The sequence below is a fragment of the Episyrphus balteatus genome, chromosome 3 (assembly GCF_945859705.1).
Source record: "Episyrphus balteatus chromosome 3, idEpiBalt1.1, whole genome shotgun sequence".
Taxonomy (NCBI): domain Eukaryota; kingdom Metazoa; phylum Arthropoda; class Insecta; order Diptera; family Syrphidae; genus Episyrphus; species Episyrphus balteatus.
The window spans coordinates 111,655,997-111,676,422 of record NC_079136.1 but is presented as its reverse complement, the minus strand read 5'-3'; the positions used below and the strand labels follow the sequence as shown (position 1 = coordinate 111,676,422).

The 20,426-nt window shown below is 32.7% G+C and overlaps 2 protein-coding genes across 2 annotated transcripts; one reads left to right on the top strand and one right to left on the bottom strand.

Moving 5' to 3' along the window:
* Positions 1-8,526: 8,526 nt before the first annotated feature.
* On the top strand, positions 8,527-9,704 carry LOC129914470 (uncharacterized). Its single transcript, XM_055993740.1, has 5 exons — positions 8,527-8,937; positions 9,004-9,164; positions 9,226-9,325; positions 9,393-9,443; positions 9,505-9,704. Exons 1-5 carry the CDS (start codon positions 8,824-8,826, stop codon positions 9,586-9,588), a joined length of 510 nt encoding a protein of 169 aa, XP_055849715.1. The 5' UTR covers positions 8,527-8,823; the 3' UTR covers positions 9,589-9,704.
* Positions 9,705-12,922: 3,218 nt separating this feature from the next.
* LOC129914668 (methionine aminopeptidase 2) lies at positions 12,923-18,243 on the bottom strand. Its single transcript, XM_055993999.1, has 3 exons — positions 17,974-18,243; positions 16,812-17,624; positions 12,923-13,568 (listed from the first exon to the last, which is right to left on the bottom strand). Exons 1-3 carry the CDS (start codon positions 18,092-18,094, stop codon positions 13,141-13,143), a joined length of 1,362 nt encoding a protein of 453 aa, XP_055849974.1. The 5' UTR covers positions 18,095-18,243; the 3' UTR covers positions 12,923-13,140.
* Between the last annotated feature and the right edge of the window lie 2,183 nt (positions 18,244-20,426).

Below are 20,426 nucleotides of genomic sequence, written 5' to 3'. Positions count from 1 at the left end.
TTTTGTTGACTTAAAAGAATAAAAACTCAAAGAAAGACAAAAAAATAGAAAAATTTTAAATAAAATGAATTATGTAAAATTTATAAAAGGAATTATATAATAAATACATATAAAACTAATAAAATTCAGAAAAAAAAGAACCCAAAACGAAGATTAAAATATATATAATTTATTCCATTCTAAATAAAAAGTGTGTTTTTATTTTCAATTGAAGCAGATCGTGCTTAATTTTAGCTGAACCTTTTCTCTCTTAACATTAGCTTAAATCTTAGCTAGATTCTGACATACCTAAAACATTTTTGAAGAATACTAGAATTTTTTATCCTACATTTCTGAGATGAAAAATGTGCCCTGAATACCCCTATTGAATTTACAAAATTGTATCTGTGAATTTACCTAAATTTGATAGTATATAAAAATCTCAGCTTAACTTTAGATTGGCTGAAATGCGGGAGAGGAAATTATAAAAAATACAGTTTTATTCTTTTTTAACAAAACACTCCATTTTTGTACTACACGACTTCAAACTTGTGCTCGCACTGACAGATTTGCTTCTACAAAATAGTTATTAGTAACTATACAAAATAGTTTCTTTTAACTATTTTGCTGTGTCGTGTAACTATTATAATTATAGTTATTTCTATAACTATCAACGTATAGTTAAAAATGAGTATTTTAATAGTTACGTAACTACTACAGAATAGTCAATTTTAACTATTTTAGTAGTTATTTTTAACTATTTTGTTATGGCATGTGACTATTATAATAAAGTCATTTTTAACAATTTTGTAACTATTTTCTGTCAAAAAATAGTTATTTGCTAAATTTTATTGATTTCTATAAAGTGACTAGGCAAATAGTTACAAAATAACTATTTATTTCCCTGGGTGTACCTTTTTGAAAACGATGTTTGTTTAATGAAGACAAGAACCTCATCAAACGTCTTTCCTTCAAAGCTGTATCTTAAAAAATGACCTCATAAGCAGTGTTGTTCCTCTACGCGTCGACTTTGATTGTCTACATTTTTAAGTAGACAATTGTGTGGAGAATGTCGACAATGTAAACAATGATGTCGAAAATGTAGACAATGAAGACAATTCGTTCCAATCTGATGGTTATTTCGCGTGGTTTATTTCATTTAATAAAACATGTGTTAAGTTCAATATAGGTAGATATAATTCAGTCCTTTGTTGTTCAAATATGTCTGATTGGCTCAAAAATAAATTACCATGTGCAACAACAATTTTATGTTGCCGCGCAGACGGCTGCAGCCACAGGTCAAATTAAAAAATGTATTAAATAAACTATAAATTCATTTTAGTTGGTCACATATACTTTATGATTCAATAGGAATGCCTGCAAACCATCCCAATGACCTACAGCAACTGAATCTGTGAGTGTTTAGAATGCAAAAAAAAGTTGAAAAGTTAAAATAAAATTGATTGTATACATTGTCGACATTGACATGTAGAATTGTCTACGTTGAATTGTCTACACGAAGCTACTGCAGCACTGTTAAGAAAAAGTATCCAATTAATTTTGCGCGGACAAATAATATTCGCAGCATTATTCTGCCGCCAAAATTGTGAGAAGGAAAAAAATAATAAAAAATGTTTTGTAGAGATTAAAATTGTAGAGATAAAATTTGTTTTTTTCCCGATCTGCGTATCTACTAAGGCCTAGGATAGGCGTACCAGCTGAAGCAAAACGAAAAATTATCAACAGCCCTATTCTGATGTTCACGTGAATCAAAGATCCGATTATCAAATTCGATTCACTTTAACGCTACCTTGCCATTCTGCTATCCATCGGGTAAACTGTATTATCATCCCTCTCATGGGCGGATCCAGGATTTTTTTCTGGGGGGGCACAAGGGACGGATTGGCAAAAACATCAGCAATAAGAGTTAGAAATAAAGTGAAGTATCATACGATTGACTGATAAGCAGCGAATTTTAACGACGCAGAGTGCGGTATTTTAGTCTAAAACCTGGCCAAAAATATTTGGGCACATTTTCCACATCAAATAGGTACCAAATGACAAAAAAGTTATTCGGAAGGAAAATTTTTCTTGGTACAGTAAAAGCCACTTAAGTGCTTACCCACTCACCTCCCGATTAGACGGGAGAGAAAAAATATTAAAAATCATAAAATGCACGTACAACCCTGTGCTATAACTTTTCTTAAACTTAGTTATTTATTTTATTTTTGAGTCAAGTTGTTTCATTAAACAGTTTTTGAGAAATTAAGTTTTAAAGATGAAATGTAGAAAAAAAATGTTTTCGTTTTTTAATTGATTTTGTATAAAATTTTGCAATATTATGGACATATTTGTACCATTTTTTAATGACCTCGTAGTTTTTAGTCAAATACTAAAGACTTCATTCTAATAAAAAATATTGAAGTTCCTAAGAGTAAAAAATAACTGAAACATAGGTACATTTTTCCTGGGAAACCCAGTTTTGTTGTTTTTATTTGCAATAAAAATTTTTTATATCTCAAGAATATTGTTTTCAAATTGTACGTCTATTGGAGCCAAATTCATTAAGTTATCAGTATTTTAATACGTTTTAGTCCAGGGTTCAAAACTTTAAATCGTTCTCCCCACAACTAATGTTTTCAAGCCGGTGCCCCTCATAACTTCAAAACTACTGCACCGATTCTTTTGAAATTTGAAACACTAGGTGTGTTTTTTATTACAACCGGTCTTAACTGGACAAAAAAAACGCAGTCTGGGCTAAGCAATTTACATGTTAAATACAACAACACCTTAGCCCCTTGGGCTTAGTTGTTTAGCCCGGAGATTTCTCTGGGCTTAACTTTTTGAAGAGTTTTAAATCTGTGCTACCAAACTAATTTTTTCATAAATTGTTTAGAATTTGTTAAAAAACGTGAAAACTCACGTTTGGAAGGACAAGTTGTATTAAAATAGTTTTGCTAGCATACATTTTTGTATCTCTTTGTAAAACATACATGAAAAATACAAGAAAATGACTAAAGTGAAAAATGTGACAACTCTAAATTTTTGTTGTGTCTGCTGTTTTCGGAACATTCAATATACAGTGCTGCCAAGATTTCAGGTTAAGCCCCGAGGCGTTTTTTTTGTCCAGTTAAGACCGGTGGTAATAAAAAACACACCTACTATTTCTTTACATATTTTTAAAGGTATCCCTGGAGAAATTTTCTTAATAACATAATATTTATAAAAGTCTATAAGTAGGGGTCGCTTTTTTTTCAAGGGGTCTTTATTTTCAGGGGTGCAAACTTGGGCAAACTCTTGAAATGCAAGATTGTTCTACATATCCAGCAGTTCAATAATATATAGGTTATGCAATGTTGTGGCGGGTTGCGCTATTTTAAAAACACTAATGTAAGAAAAAAATAACGAAAAAAGTGCAAATTTTTTAAGTGTGTATTTCAACCCCTCGCCGTATGAAAAAATAGAGTTGCATACTTATACACTAAAATTTTTTTTTAGAATACAATTTATACCTGAATTGTCAATGTCCATATCAAAATTTTTCAACAAAATCACTTTGAAGTTAAAAAAAACACTTAGAAAATTCACTTTTTTTAAATGGAAAAAAAATTCGTGTTTACCCAACAAATAGTGGTTTATTTATCTGTGAGGTGGAGCAACAAACAATAAAATTCGCATTTTCAGCCAGAAATAGACAAGAGTTTCACTCAAGTTCTTTGTGTTATTATTCATATATTTTAACAACTCTTATAATTTGATTTGCTTTAAGTATGAGCCAGTTCTGGGGGGGGCACAAGAAAAACTATCATCGACAGTGACAAATGAGTGAGAACTCTCAAATTTTTCGCTAGAGCTGCGTATACTGAAAAACGAAAAGCAAAATGAAATTTTTCGTTCAAGATTTCGTTATGCTATTTTTGTATATTGTATGGAAAATTTCGTTTCGCAGCTTCAAGACTTAAACAAACCCCTGGAATTAACAATCTGACTGACATCTATTCAATTCACTCTAATAAAAAAAAAGCTTCACTGCTTTGGAATAACCATTAGTTGAGTTTTTCTGATCTGTGGCATGGTATAAAAAGAGAAGGTATCGAAAACTGTCAGGTGAAAGAAAAAAGATGGCTTCCTAAGGGCCAGTTGTACAAATGTTTAATCCGTGGATCAGCAACTTTTATTTTCTGAAATCGGTAGCAATTCTGAAGTTTAGCACTGGTTCAAGGTTAATATTATGTAGAAATAGCCACATTCATGCTTAAACCGACGCCGATGTTGACCCGCAGCTAATCCGCCGAAATCGGTGGGTTAAATTCCTGATCCGAGGCTGAACCACGTTTGTACAACTGGCCCTAAGTTTTTGACAGCTGCCCCATTTGTTAACAACAATGGAAATTGTTGTTGCTTTTGACTTTGCCAAATTAAACGTCAAATTTATTACTCCATTTTGTAAAATGACGACTCTAATGATCATCATTGTATATTAGTTTCCATAGTACTATCATGAAGTGAAACGATCTCAGGAACTCTGGTGGTAACTCGGTGACTCGAACTAATACTAAATTCGACTTCATGGTTTTTCATAATTTCAGTTTTTTGGAAAAAATTTCAGATATTTAAGAAAATAGATCGATTCTATAATCACTTTTATTACAAGAATCTATTTTAACGTTATAAAAACTAAACATGTTTTAAGCTTCACAACGTTGCGTTTTCGCAACACTAACCAAAAATTTGTTAGATTTAGGTCAGGTCTTCTATATAAACTTTTATCAATTTTCGTATGGTGTAAGATGTCTTTCCTTTTGTGTTTTTTCCACTTTCTGGAAAAGTTGGCAAGTTTAACATGTAAATCAACGGCGTATACAAGGGGGGTCACGGGGTCATGACCCCGATGGAGTGAATTTCGTGTGGGATTTCGCTTCATTAGACTAGCACGTTTAAACAGTGCCGGTTTAAGCACTACCGGCGGCGCCCCTGGGCAAGATTGCAAGTGGCGCCTCTCAAAAAAAAAATTCATTTTAAAACAATTTTTTAAAATCACGAAGAAAAGCAATAGCAGATTATGTCTTATTTCTCATATACTTGTTAATGCAATTATTAACAATCTGCAGTTTATTAAAGTACATAAGGTTAACTTAAAAAAATTAAATATTCATGTCATTTAGTCTCAATTGACAAGTTTACCTTTATCTCTGACTTTTTTGTTTAAACACATTTAAAGAGTTGGTACAGTTGTTTATATATAGGGGCGCCTTTGCAAAAATTAAATTGGTTGGAGGAATATTAAGATTGCTTTAGTCTTTTAAAAGAAATTGGGGTGCCTTGTTCTTCAAAGATGAACGAAGATTTTGGACACCATTGTCCTTCCGGAATCCAAACAAATTAACCCAAAATTGGGGGGGTGCCTTCATTCTTCAAAAAGTTTATGACAAACAATATCTACGAGCGCTGTTGAAAATGTAAAATAGAAAAAAATTGGGGCGCCTTTGTGAAAGTAAAAATAAATAAAACATCTATTGGAAAGACTTCGTTATTTATATAACTTTTGTAAAAGTAAAAGTATAGAAATATATACAGGGTGTCCCAAAAGTTAACGTCGAAACGAAAACGGTAGATAGGGTAGGTGGTGACAGTTATCGGAAAAATAATAAAAAAAATAGCAGCCATATATTTTGGGAGTTATGGGCATTTGAAAAAAAGTAGAAAAAATGATCACCCTGTGACGGTTTTTCATGCGCCGTGACTACAAATCTTAATTTTTCTCAGTTTTTTCTGTTGTTACGGAACCTTGAATAACCCTGCTATCAAATGCATTTAAAAATTTCAACTCAGCTGCATCAGTTTTAAAGAAAATATTACTTTTTTACCCAACTTAGTACTAAAAAATTTTACATGACTCTAATTCAATGAGCCGTAGTGTAAAAAAAATGCACTACGATGTTTCGGCAAGTTGCCTTAAAAGTTGGTGTGTTCAATTCTCTTTTCAAAATGGTATAACATTGTTGAGAATATTCTATAAATAACCGAGATAAAATTTTTTTTCTTAAGAAATCCGACTTTTTTTTAAGTAATTTCCATATTATTTAAGTTTTTGTATTCTGAAAGGTTCTGGAAGGGTACAAAACTTGAATAATATGGAAAAATTACCTCATAAAAAAGTCGGATTTCTTAAGAAACAAAATTTTATCTCGGTTATTTATGGAATATTCTCATTTCTCAACAATGTTATACCATTTTGAAAAGAGAATTGAACACACCAACTTTTAAGGTAACTTGCCGAAACATCGTAGTGCATTTTTTTTTACACTATGGCTCATTGAATTAGAGTCATGTAAAATTTTTTAGTACTAAGTTGGGCTAAAATGTAATATTTTCTTTAAAACTGATGCAGCTGAGTTAAAATTTTTAAATGCATTTGATAGTAGGGTTATTCAAGGTTCCGTAACAACAGAAAAAAGTGAGACAAATTAAGATTTGTAGTGACAGGGTGACCATTTTTTCTACTTTTTTTCAAATGCCCATAACTCCCAAAATATATGGCTGCGATTTTTTTTATTATTTTTCTGATAACACTGTCACCACCTACCCTATCTACCGTTTTCGTTTCGACGTTAACTTTTGGGACACCCTGTATACTAGACTGATTCAAAAAAAAAATTTTTTTTTTGTTCAAAGCATTGTTGAAAATATTATTGGAAATGACGAAAAAAAATACTGTAAAAGTTTCAGCCCTTAATGTTAACATTTAGTACCGCCGCATCGCAAATTTCTATTTCCCATACGATTTGTATGGGAAAGATTGTGTATTTGTGTTTAGAATTTTTTATCTTTTTAATGGTTCATCTGAAAGGCTTGGCAAAATCATTTTCTTTTATAAAATTGTCCGCTCTACAAAAAAGCTCTTAATAATTTTTTCGATTAACCCCCGCGTTTCGAAGTTATTCAACTTTAAAATATAAAAAGTAATTTTTTCTCATTTTTTTCCGATTTTTTGACGAAATTATTAGGTTTTTCAAAAAATTTGGCAAAATTTTCGAATATTTGTATTCTATGTTGTGTTTTGGTTTCACAGATCCTTTTATATAACTCTCAAACCCCTAATACTACCATTTTAGATTTCTTCAATAAATTCGAATTATTCATTTTTTCAACTAAAAATTATTTTAATTAATTTTTCGCGTCCGTTTTTTTTAAATTTCATAAATGCAATTTTGTAGAGCGTTCAATTTTATACAAGAAAATGATTAAATCTAGCCTTTTTGATGACCCATTAAAAAGATAAAAAATTCTAAACACAAATACACAATCTTTCCCATACAAATCGTATGGGAAATAGAAATTTGCGATGCGGCGGTACTAAATGTTAACATTAAGGGCTGAAACTTTTACAGTATTTTTTTTTCGTCATTTCCAACAATATTTTCAACAATGCTTTGAACAAAAGAAAAAAAAAATTTTTTTGAATCAGTCTACTGTATACAATAGGTGTGTTTTTTATTACCACCGGTCTTAACTGGATAAAAAAAACGCCTCGGGGCTTACCGAGAAAAATTGGCAGCACTGCATATTAAATGTTCCGAAATCAGCTGACACAAAAAAAATATAAAGTTGTAATATTTTTCGCTTTTCGGTTTTTTTGTGTGTTTTTGAAAAAAAAAAGTTTAACTAACTATTATATAAATATTTAAAATAATAATTGTCATTCCAAACATTAGTTTTGATGTTTTTAAACAAATTCTAAACAATTTACGAACAGGTTGATTTGGTAGCACAGATTTAAATCTGTTGAAAAAGTTAAGCCCAGAGAATTCTCTATGCTAAACAACTAAGCCCAAGGGGCTAAAGTGTTGTTGTATTTAACAATTAAAGCCTGGTACGCTGCTCGCGCTAAATTTTAGCTCCCATACAAATTATCGAAAATTTTTATCTGAGCTAAAATGGATCCCATACAAATTATCGATAACTTGTATGGGAATTTTATCTTGGCTAAAATTTAGCGCGAGCAGCGTACCAGGCTTAAGCCTGGTACGCTGCTCGCGGTAAATTTTAGCTCCCATACAAATTATCGAAAATTTTTAGCCGAGATAAAATGGATCCCATACAAGTTATCGATAACTTGTATGGGAATTTTATCTCAGCTAAAATTTAGCGCGAGCAGCGTACCAGGCTTTAACATGTAAATTTCTTAGCCCCGACTGTGTTTTTTTTTTGTCCAGTTAAGACCGGTGGTAATAAAAAACACACCTCTTGTCTTCTTATAAGCCTGGTACGCTGCTCGCGCTAAATTTTAGCTCCCATACAAATTATCGAAAATTTTTAGCCGAGATAAAATGGATCCCATACAAGTTATCGATAACTTGTATGGGAATTTTATCTCAGCTAAATTTTAGCGCGAGCAGCGTACCAGGCTATACCATGGATCTGTGGTACTGTGCCATCAAACATTCATGGTGTGTAGGTGCCCTAAGGAAATAATCAACATGTCTGACAAATGTGGAATGTTCGCGGTATCAAACCGCATGTTTGCTAGTTTAATTTTGATGGTGTAAACCTCGTAATGTCAATTTGCTTGCTTTATTTTTTATTTAAAAAAAAAAAGAAACTACTAGTTGGTTGAAGACCAAGCCCTTTTTTGTTTACAACTTTTTTAATAAAATTAGTTATTATTTTAAAATTTTTATTTCCGTATTTAATTGCCCTTCGCATACATTATAAAAACATAGAAAAATATATTAACCATCATTCAATAATCGTGGCATTTTGACTACTGAATCATTGGGCGTGTACTAGCTTAAACACTCTCAAGAAAACAAACAACGACTCATTAATTAGTACTTTCTAGCGATGGTGGTATTAAGTTCATGCTGGTCACCATTCATTTGGTCCAATAATGTTAAATCCGGTAGCTTGGCTGTGGCCGTTTATACAGCTGCATTGTCCATCGTCAGCATCACATTGGTAAGGTTCCTTAAATTCCAAACAAAATCAACATACAAATATAAATGCAACTACGAATGCTTTTAGATTGCATATATGCTTCTGGGCGGAGAATCTTCACAATTGTATTCGCCGCTCTTCGAAACCGATATAAGACATTCAATGCTAGTTTATGGAGGATTGTATATATTTTACTTTTGCCTGTTTATCATTGCATCATATTTAATTTATGTTGCAATTAAAATCAAGTAAGTTAAATTTTAGTGGGAAGAAATCCATAAACTCATGTTTATTTCTAAATCTGTCTAGCACACGCGGATGGCTGATCCCTTGGCTAGTTCTTGCTGGACTTGGAATCGTCTATCAACTGCTGTTTGGGATTTGGCTTATTGCAGGATACTATATATATGTAAATTAAACAATTTTCTTATAAAGTTTTATCTTCTTACGAAACTTTTTGACCATTTTTTCTACAGCTTGAACAAACCTTATCAGCTTTATTCAACTTTGTTTGGATGTTCTATAACGTAAGATTGAAATTTTATTTATTAAGAAATTTACTAAATACATAATAAAATACTATTTCAGGGTTACTGCTGGCTTTGCGTATTCTCGCAGTATCAAATCTTTTTGAAGTATCAAAATCCAAATATTGAACTTCTTATGCCATAATGGAAAGTAAGATAGCTTTTGGTAAATAATTATATACAAATCAATTATATAGAAAATAAGATAAAATATTCCGTCCACAAATAAAGTTTATTTTTTACACATTGACTATTAAGTAAGATGCAATCTTTTTTATTGTAATTAATATTTAGTTGAAAAACAAAAAAATATTTAGAAGAAAAAGTTAAGTTTCATTCCTTTATCTAAGGTTGTGAAACAATTTCAACTCATCAAATACAGTGGAATCTCGCTAACTTGAAAAGATACGAAACCAGGCCTGTTCAAGTTATTGGATTGTTCAAGTTACTGGAACATAAAAAAAAGTTTTCGCATGAATTCAATTTGTTATTGTAAATTAATGTAATTGACACAAAACCCAATTACAAACGTGTAGTAACCTATATTTAGGAAATTCAAACTTCTGTTGAAATACAATTTATTTGTTCAAGTTATAGAGCTTCAAATACTTTAATTATTCAACTTATGGAGTCAGCAATAAAATAGTTCAAGAAAACAACATGTTCAAGTTTTCGTATGTTCAAGTTAGCGAGAGTATACTGTTTTATAATACCTATAGCTTTTCCAGTTTTATACTTGGCATTTCAGCATCATCTTAATTCTTCGTTCTGTATGCAAGCTAAATGCACTCATGTTTCACCATCATCGAAGAATCCAGTCAGCTCATCATCAAGTTAAGGTTGTCCCCGTGTGCTCAAGTGGAGAACGAACACACCAAGTCTAAGTACATACGCCTCACCTGTCTCAGTCATCTTAGACGCTTTATTTTGGCTTTCTCACCAAGTCGATGTCGATGGAATTCTTTATAGCTCGTCGTTTAATCCTTCCCTCCAATCACACTGGTCAACAAAATTTAACTTTTTTTTTGCCACAAGAACCCAAATATACTTTTCTAGTAGTTTTTGGGGTACTGAATCCGAATCTGAAGTCAGAAAAATTTGATTGGCTTTCGTTTTTGAAATATTACCGTTAGAAAATGTCAAAAAACGTAATTTTGGCTGTTTTCGGGGTTCTGTTTTTATGTGAGGTAATTCATTATAAACAAATTTGAAATGGTTATTAAAAGAACAGATATTCTTCTTTCATAAACTGTTTAAATTTTCCGGATATCTCTTTTATTGCTCGAGATATCTTTAGTTTCATTTAATAAGTCAAAGAGAAACTAAACTCAATCTAAAGTTTAAGTCACTGGCCACAGAATTTTTGCCACAAGAACCAAAATATACTTTTCTGAAGGTTTTTGAGTTGCTGATCGCAATCGGAAAAATTCTATTAGCCTCCATTCTTGAAATATAACCATTATAAAAAAAAACCCTTTTTTGCATATTATAACGGTAAGATTTTAAGAACGAAGGCTAATAGAATTCAGAAAAGTATATTTTGATTCTTGTGGCAAAAAAAGTGTAATTTGGTTGGCCAGTGTTGTTTCTGATTCAAATACCGCTACTTAAATTTTAAATATCTCGGGCAATAAAAGAGATATCGGAAAGATTTAAACATTTTTTGAATGAATAAAACTAGCTCTTATTGGCACCGTTCAAAAACGAAGGCAAATCAAATTTTTCTGACTTCAGATTCGGATTCAGCACCCCGAAAACTACTAGAAAAGTATATTTTGGTTCTTGTGGCAAAAACCTTGTTGACCAGTGTCATCTGTCCCATACATCAGGTATGGGATAGTGAAGCTCTTGTACAGTGTTTCTTTGGTTATTAAATGCCTTCTGAGACCATTGATCCAGCAGTTAGTAAGAGGGATTCTTGGATTGATCTTTGCATTTTGTTGGCTTATAGTAAATGTCCTCCTTCTGTACCCTTTTATATTCTATTATATTCGGAGTAACCCATGTTAAGTGCTCACCAAGTAGTTTGACCTATTTTTAATTATTTTATAGCCCACGCTACCTTCTTAGTTTGCAGTAGACCATGAAGGGTGCTTTCATAATTGCATGGTTGCTTTGTTTACATGCGGTCATTTGCGATCAGACTAATGTCAGAAAAACTATTTGCGCATGTATTTTACTTTGAATTTATGAACACTTTTTCTGATTTGCGTCATTTGGAAAAATTTTTAAGTTTCAATTCACCCTCTTCTCCAAAACAAACATATCTTCTTTAAGAAGAAAAAAAAAACTTTTTTTGCGTTGCAAATATTTGCGTTTTACATTTATGAACACCTGACATTTGTCATTTGCATTAATGAAAGCTTTGCATTCGTTAGACTTGCGCAACCATGCATTTATGAAAGCACCCGAAACCTGTAAATATCTTGAGGTTATTCCTACTCAAACTGATGTATCTTTACAAATCAATTTACTCGTCGACGTAATAGCTCACGTACATGTACATATACCTCAATTGTTCAGAAAAGTTAAGGACTAAACATTTAGTCAAGTTTCGCGTCTCTGAAGTAGAGACATTCGGCCAAACAGCTCCGATCCGCGGCCGATAGTTCGGTTTTGGTATACCTAAATGCGCCTTTTCAGACTTATCAACTATCCGGTTCACTTGAAAGACTCGATGAAGAAATATTAAAATCGTGGTAAAAAAAAATTAAAAATAAACCAGTAGCTTTTCTTGAAAATTTCAGATAAAAATAAGAGCAAGCCAAATTGATAATAAACATCCACCGATTTTATCTCATTCAACTAAAGGTACATCATCCAAAATTTTGATGTTCTGTGTTACACTAGGCCGGCATTATGTAGATGTCATCACGTATCTTGTCACAATTGAGGTAACTCGACTGTAGTGGCAGTATCTAATTTGGTTAAATCACGCGTTCTCTTTTAAAAACCTTCAAATGAACCAAAACAAATGTAGCCGACACTCGATTGTAGAGAGACAGATCACTCGATCGTATGCAGTTAAATGCTAGGGGCCCAATATTCAATCAACTGGGTCAATAATCAGAAAATCAAATATCACCGAATTAAGCCTTAACTACATTGGCTCGAAAAGTGAAAAAGTACTTATGTTAAAATTTTCAAACTCATTTTTATATAGTTTTTCAAAAGGAAAATTAAAACAAATGATGCAGAAAGCTTGTTTTTTTTGCTCTAAAAATCAATTTATGTACTCATTTTTACAAACTAACAGCGCTAGTAGGAAAAAAAAAATTTTACTTTTGTACTTTTGCAAAAATAGGCCAATGTACTTAAGGCTTTAGCCAGAGGTCAAAAATGATATTTTTGAATTACTCGGTTTGTCAAGCAGTGCAAACTCCTAACCTAATCATAGATTTTGTTTTATACACTGAACATCGAACACATTGGAAGGTATGATCTGTAGAAAACATTTAAAAAAAAAATTACTCCCAAGATTATTATTTGTATAAATGATCGACTGATCATTTCTAAACTTTAATTTCATCTCAGATGTATTTCTTCCTCTTCAACAAAATCCAATAATATGCAATTATTTCCAATTCCAAACACAATAAAATTTGAAAGCAGAACAAAATATAGAAATAAGAAACAATGTTGTCAATCGTCGAAGAGTCCCATCGGTCCAGCCTGTTATCTTATATAACTCGGACAATCAATAATCCGATCCACGGGATACAATCTCCTTACAAGTCGGTCGCAGCATGATTGTGTGTTCATACTGAGCCGTATAGCATCCCTTGATGTCACAAAGTGGAGGGTAAGCTTCAACAACACCCTTGTCACACAGATCCTTCAATGCCATTTGATACTTGGTAGCTCCAGCACGATCCAGCCATCTCTTACAGAAAGCCAAAGTACTGAAATGCTTGTTGATAGTTCCTAGCAATTGTTTAGATGATTGCAGACGCAACGGGACGTAAGGAGCATCAAAGTTCTTCATGTAATGCGAGCAATCCATGTCATCATGGACCAAACCACGTCCAGTCGAACCGAAAGTTTCGATAGCATAAAATTCATTCTCTTCCATGCGAGTGGATTCTCCACCTTTGACGATGGGCACTGTCTTACCCGAATGAATACCTAAAAGACGAGTTGATATTCAAAAATAATATTAACTATGATATTAGTTTGATTAAAAAAAAAATTTTTTTTTGTTCATAGTTATATCGAAAATATTGTTGGAAATGACGAAAAAAAAACCTGTAAAACTTCCAGCCCTTAATATTAATATTAAGTACTGCCGCATCGCAAATTTCTATTTTCTATATGATTTACATGGGAAAGATTGCGTTTTTGACTTTGGAATTTTATAACTTTTTAATGGTTTATCAAAAAGTCATTTTCTTGTATAAAATTCAACGCTCTACAAAAATGCTTTTATAAAATTAAAAAAAAAACGACGCGAAAATTAATAAAAATGGGCACGTTCAGGAAATATTAGGGATTAGATATTTAGGCAACGTCATTTTCTGAACGGAAATTTGAGTAAATTCCCTAAATTAGTTTGGATGTGATGTTATTGTCAACTTTCGAAATCTACTTAACAATTTATAGATCGCATGGCAAATTTCACTTCATTTTAATAAATAAAGAACATTAATTATAACCGATAATGCACATTTTACTAGTTTTTCACACAAATAAATTTAATTCAGTTAACGAAATTCAATAATTTAAAACAATCAGCTGTCATGTTGACAAAAAAAACTTTCCTAAATGTTTAGGCAAAAATTTCTTGCCTAACTTTCCAGTAAGCTTTTCAACGGAAACGTTCAGGAAATATTAGGAACTAGATATTTAGGCAACGTAATTTTCTGAACGGAAATTTGAGTAAATTGACTTAATTAGTTTGGATGTGATGCTATTGTCAAATTTCGAAATTTATTTAAGAATTTTACCGGTCGCATGGGTAAGACACCAAATTTCACTTAACTGTAATGAATAAATTAAATTAATTATAACCGATAATGCACTTTTTAGTTGTTTTCACACAAATAAATTTAATTTTGCTAAATTAATTCTTTAATTAAAAACAATCTGTTGTCATGTTGACAAAAAAAACTTTCCTAAATTTTTAGGGAAAATTTTCTTGCCTAACTTTCCAGTCAGCTTTCGAATAAAATTACATAAATTGGAAGGATTTTTTTTGACAGTTGACCAATCAGAGACCGAGAAATTACCTAAATATTTAGTCCCTAACGTTTCTGATATGTTATGATACCAACAAAATTACTGTCTCTCTAATAGCTCAAGCATACGTGATACCAAAAATATAATTTATCAGAGTTTAAACGAATCAGTCTGCCCACAATATGCATTTAAATTCTCTTGAATTTTTACATTTCAATTGCATTTTTCGGACAGAAGGTAATGTGTATTCTCACTTTAACCAATTTTTTTGGTTTTAGGGAATTATAATCTGTTGTAATTCGAAACTTTTCTTTTTTTGGTTCCATAATCATTTAATCATAAAAAAACTGCAGTCGGCAGACTTACATGTTTGTTATCGCTATAAATGCACCTCCTTGCTCTATTAATATAAATCGATTATCTCTCGCGCAAGAAATCTGCTGCCGACTCCTAGACTAAACATAGACCATACAAAATTCGAAAAGTTTGCCAAATTTTTTGAAAAACCTAATAATTTCGTCAAAAATTGGAAAAAAAAAATGAAGAAAAAATTAAACTCCTGCTCAAATTTAACGAACATCCTATTAATTTTTCTGAAAAGTCCTATTTTTACTTTATGTCACAGTCATGGTAATTTTCTCAAATGACACAGGAATGATCTTATTTTCAAGGTATGGAAAAAAAAGTTTGTGGGAAGATGTGGGGAGAGATTTGCTGAAGTCTATCTGTCAACCCGCGAATCTTTTAGAGAAGAGTTATAAATTTTTATGGAGTAATGGGAATGGATGAGCTCTCCTAGACCTACGTTAAGTACCAAAGATACTTGACTGATATCCTCGAACAGCATGCACTTCCAATCACCTCTAGATTTTGTCCACAGTTTACTCTGATGAACGATAATACATGCTAGAGTGATTTGAGAATATTTTCGAGATTTAAATATGCCAGCTTCGGATTTATCACACAGAAGTCCGGGTTTAAATTCAATAGAAGACGTCTAGGAAATATCACAGAAATGCATTCGCTACCGAAATCCACCTCCAAGCAGTCTTGATCAACTGAAAACTGCAGTGAAAGAAGAGTTACAACAAAACCTTCAAAAGTTAGTTCGTGGAATGAACAAGACTCCAAGTTGTCATATGCGCTAGAGAAGACAATACAAAGATTGCATAAAATTATTGGAAAGAACTGTAACCTGCTTTAATTTAAAAATTTTGTTTTCTTAAACAACAAAAATTATTACAGTTGAAACTCGATTAACCGGGATGGTCGGGACCGAGCCCATTACGGATAATCGAAAATCCCGAATAATAGAACTTTGTTTTCTCAAACAAAAAGTTATATATATTTAAGTATTTATTAAAAAACTTATGAAAAAAAACGAAAACAAAAATAAGATACTCGTAAAAAAACAAAATACTACACATATCCCGCAACTTCTTTTTGCATAGGACTGATTTGAAGTGAAGGAATTTGTTAGGTGCTTTTCATATATTACGGATAGTAGAGTTTATTACGGTTAACAGAGTTTAAATTAATACGTTGTCTTTATTTGCGAGAACAAATTTCAAATATTTTCATCACGGATAATAGAGCGTCCCGGTTAATCGAATCCCGGATAATCGAGTTTCAACTGTATTTAAAATCAGTTTTCAGACCTTGAATCCTTAAAATTGATATATCTTTTTTTTGATTGATAATACTGTTGCAGTTTACCATTTTTTAGACTTGCTAAACAATAAGCAAACACAAAAAAAAAATACACCAAAGAATTTTAAAGCCATTTGAAATAAGATGCAGGGCTATATCTAAAGAAGAAAAAAGTGTGCGCTAATTTTGAGCAGGAGTTTATATTTTATATTTTAAAGTTGAATAACTTCGAAACGGGGCGGTTTATCAAAACAAATTGAATCTTTTTTATAGAGCGTTCAATTTTATACAAGAAGATGCTTAAATCTAGTTTTTTGATGAACCATTAAAAAGTTTTAAAATTCCAAAGTCAAAAACACAATCTTTCCCATGTAAATCATATGGGAAATAGACATTTGCGATGCGGCAGTACTTAATATTAATATTAAGAGCTGTAACTTTTACAGGATTTTTTTTTTGACATTTCCAACAGTATATGTATCGTCATTTTCAACAATATAAATGTAACTATAAATAATGATATTCAATGAGAAAAATACTTACGATATGGGCTGATCGAGTGCCCATTCAAATTCCGAATGCTCTTCACCTGGTAAGTCTTTCCATCCAACTCGATCTCATACGATTCCATAACTTCTTGGATGGCTGCTCCGATATCGCACAACCTGACATCGATACCAGCCTCTCTGATGCCAGTGTTTGTAGCATCTTTTACCGCCTCCAACAATTTGTCGTATTTGTTGTTAAATGCCAAAGTAAAAGCGCAATCAATGATGCGTCCCTTGATATGAGTTCCAAAATCGATCTTGCACACATCATCATAACCCAAGACTGTGGTGTCCCCAGCATTCGGTGTGTAATGTGCGGCACAGTGATTTAGAGAACATCCCGTCGGAAAGGCCAACCCAGCTTCGAGACCATTTTCTCCAATCAACCTTCTGGCAGTAGTCTCCAACTCCTCACAAATCTGAATCATACTCATTCCGGGTTTGATGTAGCTCTGCATGTACTGCCGAGTCTGGCGATGGGCTTCAGCTGCATGACGAAGCTCGTTGTAAATGTCTGTGTGCATGCGATCGAGAGCACGCTTCTCCTCGTTGGTGAAGCGATCTTTGGCTGTTCGCTCATCGACATCCTTGGGAATGGGATGTTTGACAACTTCTCCCTCAGGGAAGTTTCCGTCGGGGAATTGTTCGGCGATAGGAGTCATGGGTGCTCCTTTGGGTTTGGCTTTGTTTTGCTTCTTTTTCTTCTTCTTGTCGGCATCGCCTTCTTCGCTGGCAGCATTGCCATTTTGCTGCTTGGGCGTTTCTTCGTTATCTGCTCCACCTTCCGCTGCTTTTGCAGCTGCTTCAGCTAAATGAAATAAGATTTTTAAGTTAATTGGAGAAGAGATTGCATCAACTTAAATAAATTAGTGACACGTGATTGGGAAAGAATGCAGTTCACGTGAAGCGGATGACTGCACCAAATGGCCACATTCTAGATTTGCAATTCAACATAACCTGAGAATTTTATTTACACTTGAAAGAATTATTTGTGCTTTCTATTAGCAAAGCAAGATGTCAACAATATAGATAACCATCCTCCGTGGAAAATATTTAAAAGCAGACAAAAAAACTAAGAAAGACGACCTCAATTTTGTACAAAAGCAACCCTAATAAATGAAAGATTCGCATCGCAAACCCCCAACCCCAAAACGTACCTTGTCGAAGTTTCTTGTTATTGGGTTTGGGTTTCTTTTGTTTTTTTACTTCACCATCGGCTGGGGCTGTTTCTGGCACAGCGGCAACGGGTTCTTCAATTTTCGTTTCTACGGCAGACATTTTAATAAATTTTGATTTTTAATTTGCGTTTTATTTTATTTGGAGTAAATAAATTCACATATAAAAAATTGAAATGAAATGTTGCACAAATAATGGAGGAGAAAAACCACACGGTTTTTTTAATGGATAGGATCCAATTCCAGTTTTTTGACACAAAACATCGGATGAATTTTTAATTTTAAATGAAATGAAATGGATGTGAAAAATTGTTCATTTTTAAAATGCTTTTGCGGAATGGATGAAAATGAGATTTTAGGTACAGGGTGGGGTGGGAATTGGGCTTTTAAGCCAAACGTCAGTGTAGAAGAAAGAATAACATTTGACATTTCAATTTTGAGGAAAAGTGCCGTATTAGGGGGGTTCACATTGACTAACTTACCGGACAGACCAGCCGCCGTTTGGTCTGATCTGATGCTGTTTTGATAGTGTGAACACCCATCCGACGACCTGTCCGGTTTGCCGGATGGTTTTCAAAAAATTTTGATTTTTTGGTGGTCGGACGGACATGTTAGTCAATTGAACGACATGTCTGTCCGGCAGACAGTGATAATCCATTCTCTTGAATTTGAGAGCAGAATAGGTGAAAGATACATTAAAAATAAGATGAAAAATGGGTTTTGATGAAAATTGTCTGATGAGTGTGAACGAAAAATATAATTCAGCCATCAGGCCAAATGACAATGGGTCTGTCCGGTAAGTTGGTCAATGTGAACCCCCCTATTGACACTTGGAATCACGGCAACTGGTGGATAGCGCCAAAACCTCAAAGTGATATAGATTATTTTCCGATTTGCCGTTCAATGTAGTTTCCATAAGAAAAAAACAAAAAATACCTCGAAAAACATTTATTTTACGAATTAATTTTATATGAAGGAGTATCAATTTTATTATTGTAAAATGATAATAATATTTGTTTATATCTAAATCAGTGCCAACGTTCTGTAACTCTCGCATCGAGAAATTTCTCGCATGAAACACGCAAATCGGAACAAAAATAATGTGAATCGACACAAAAATCATTTTCTCACATTCGTTTGTTTCTATAAACAAAATTTTCTCGCCTTGAAACATTTCTGAATCAAAATGCTTGACAGACTGGAAAAATGTGAATAAAACTTTGTCTGTAAGAAAAATATCGAGATAATTTCTCGATTGAACTGCCAAAATTACTCACAATCAAAAAGGATGCGAGAAAGTAAGATATTTGAAAAAAATTTGATAATCTTACATTAAATAAAATATGTTACTTCTGAAATAGTGTTCACGGTAATTTATTTTTGTATCACTTAAATTTTTAAAATAAAAAAAAAGAATATTAAAGAAAAAAAAAAGAAAAAATTACATGCCACAACTGTGACTTGAACTCGGTACCCTCCACTCGCTGACCGACTGCTTTACCTTCGGACTACCGAGCCTTAGAATATTTATTGTAAAACTATGTCTATATGACCTTTGATCATGGTATAAAAAGACAAGGTATGATCATTAGAGCCGCCATCTTACAAAATGGGGTAATAAGGTTTTGACGTTTGGCATTTGGCAAAGTCAAAAGCAACAACACCTTCCAAGACAAATTTGTTTACAACAACAATTTCAATGGGCTGGGCTGTCAAAACCTTAAGTAGCCATAAGTTTTGACAGTTCTTGATACTAAGTTTTTTCTAATGATCATACCTTCTCTTTTTATACCATGACCTTTGATGGCCAAAGGTACAAATATTTTCCCTTTTTTTTACAGTTTCCAATAATTCCAATGGAATAAAAAATGTACAGGGTTGCTTCTCACATCGAGATACAGACACAGGATATTTTTCCAAATAGAGAAACGTATTGAATGCTTGTTTCAAAATTTTTCGATGCGAGAAGTTCTCGACTAAGTTACAGAACATAGGCACTGTGCCTAGATTTAGCTAAGTAGATTTAGAATAAATCTCGGAATTTATTTTAAATCTACTTTGCTAAATCTCGGATTTAGCGTAGGTGGAAACATAGTATATTTTCAGATTTAAGGTGCATATTTTATGCACATATTTTGGTTTTTTAAGTATAAATAAAAATCCTTGCCCTGTTAATGATCTATATGGATCAGGTGGGATCTTAGAGGATATAATATATGGAGTGCTTGTTCCTATACCTAATACATTGTAACGCCATATGCATGGATAGGGGTCGCTGCCTTCGTTTTTTCAGTGCGAGTCCGGTTCCACAGCTGTAAATAAACACGCTTGTTGATGACAGCCATCAAATGAAAATAAAATGGAGGCATGCACTCATCGAAAAACTTTAAGAAACTAGAGCCCTCTATAAAAGCTTCACGGAACTAACAGCACAA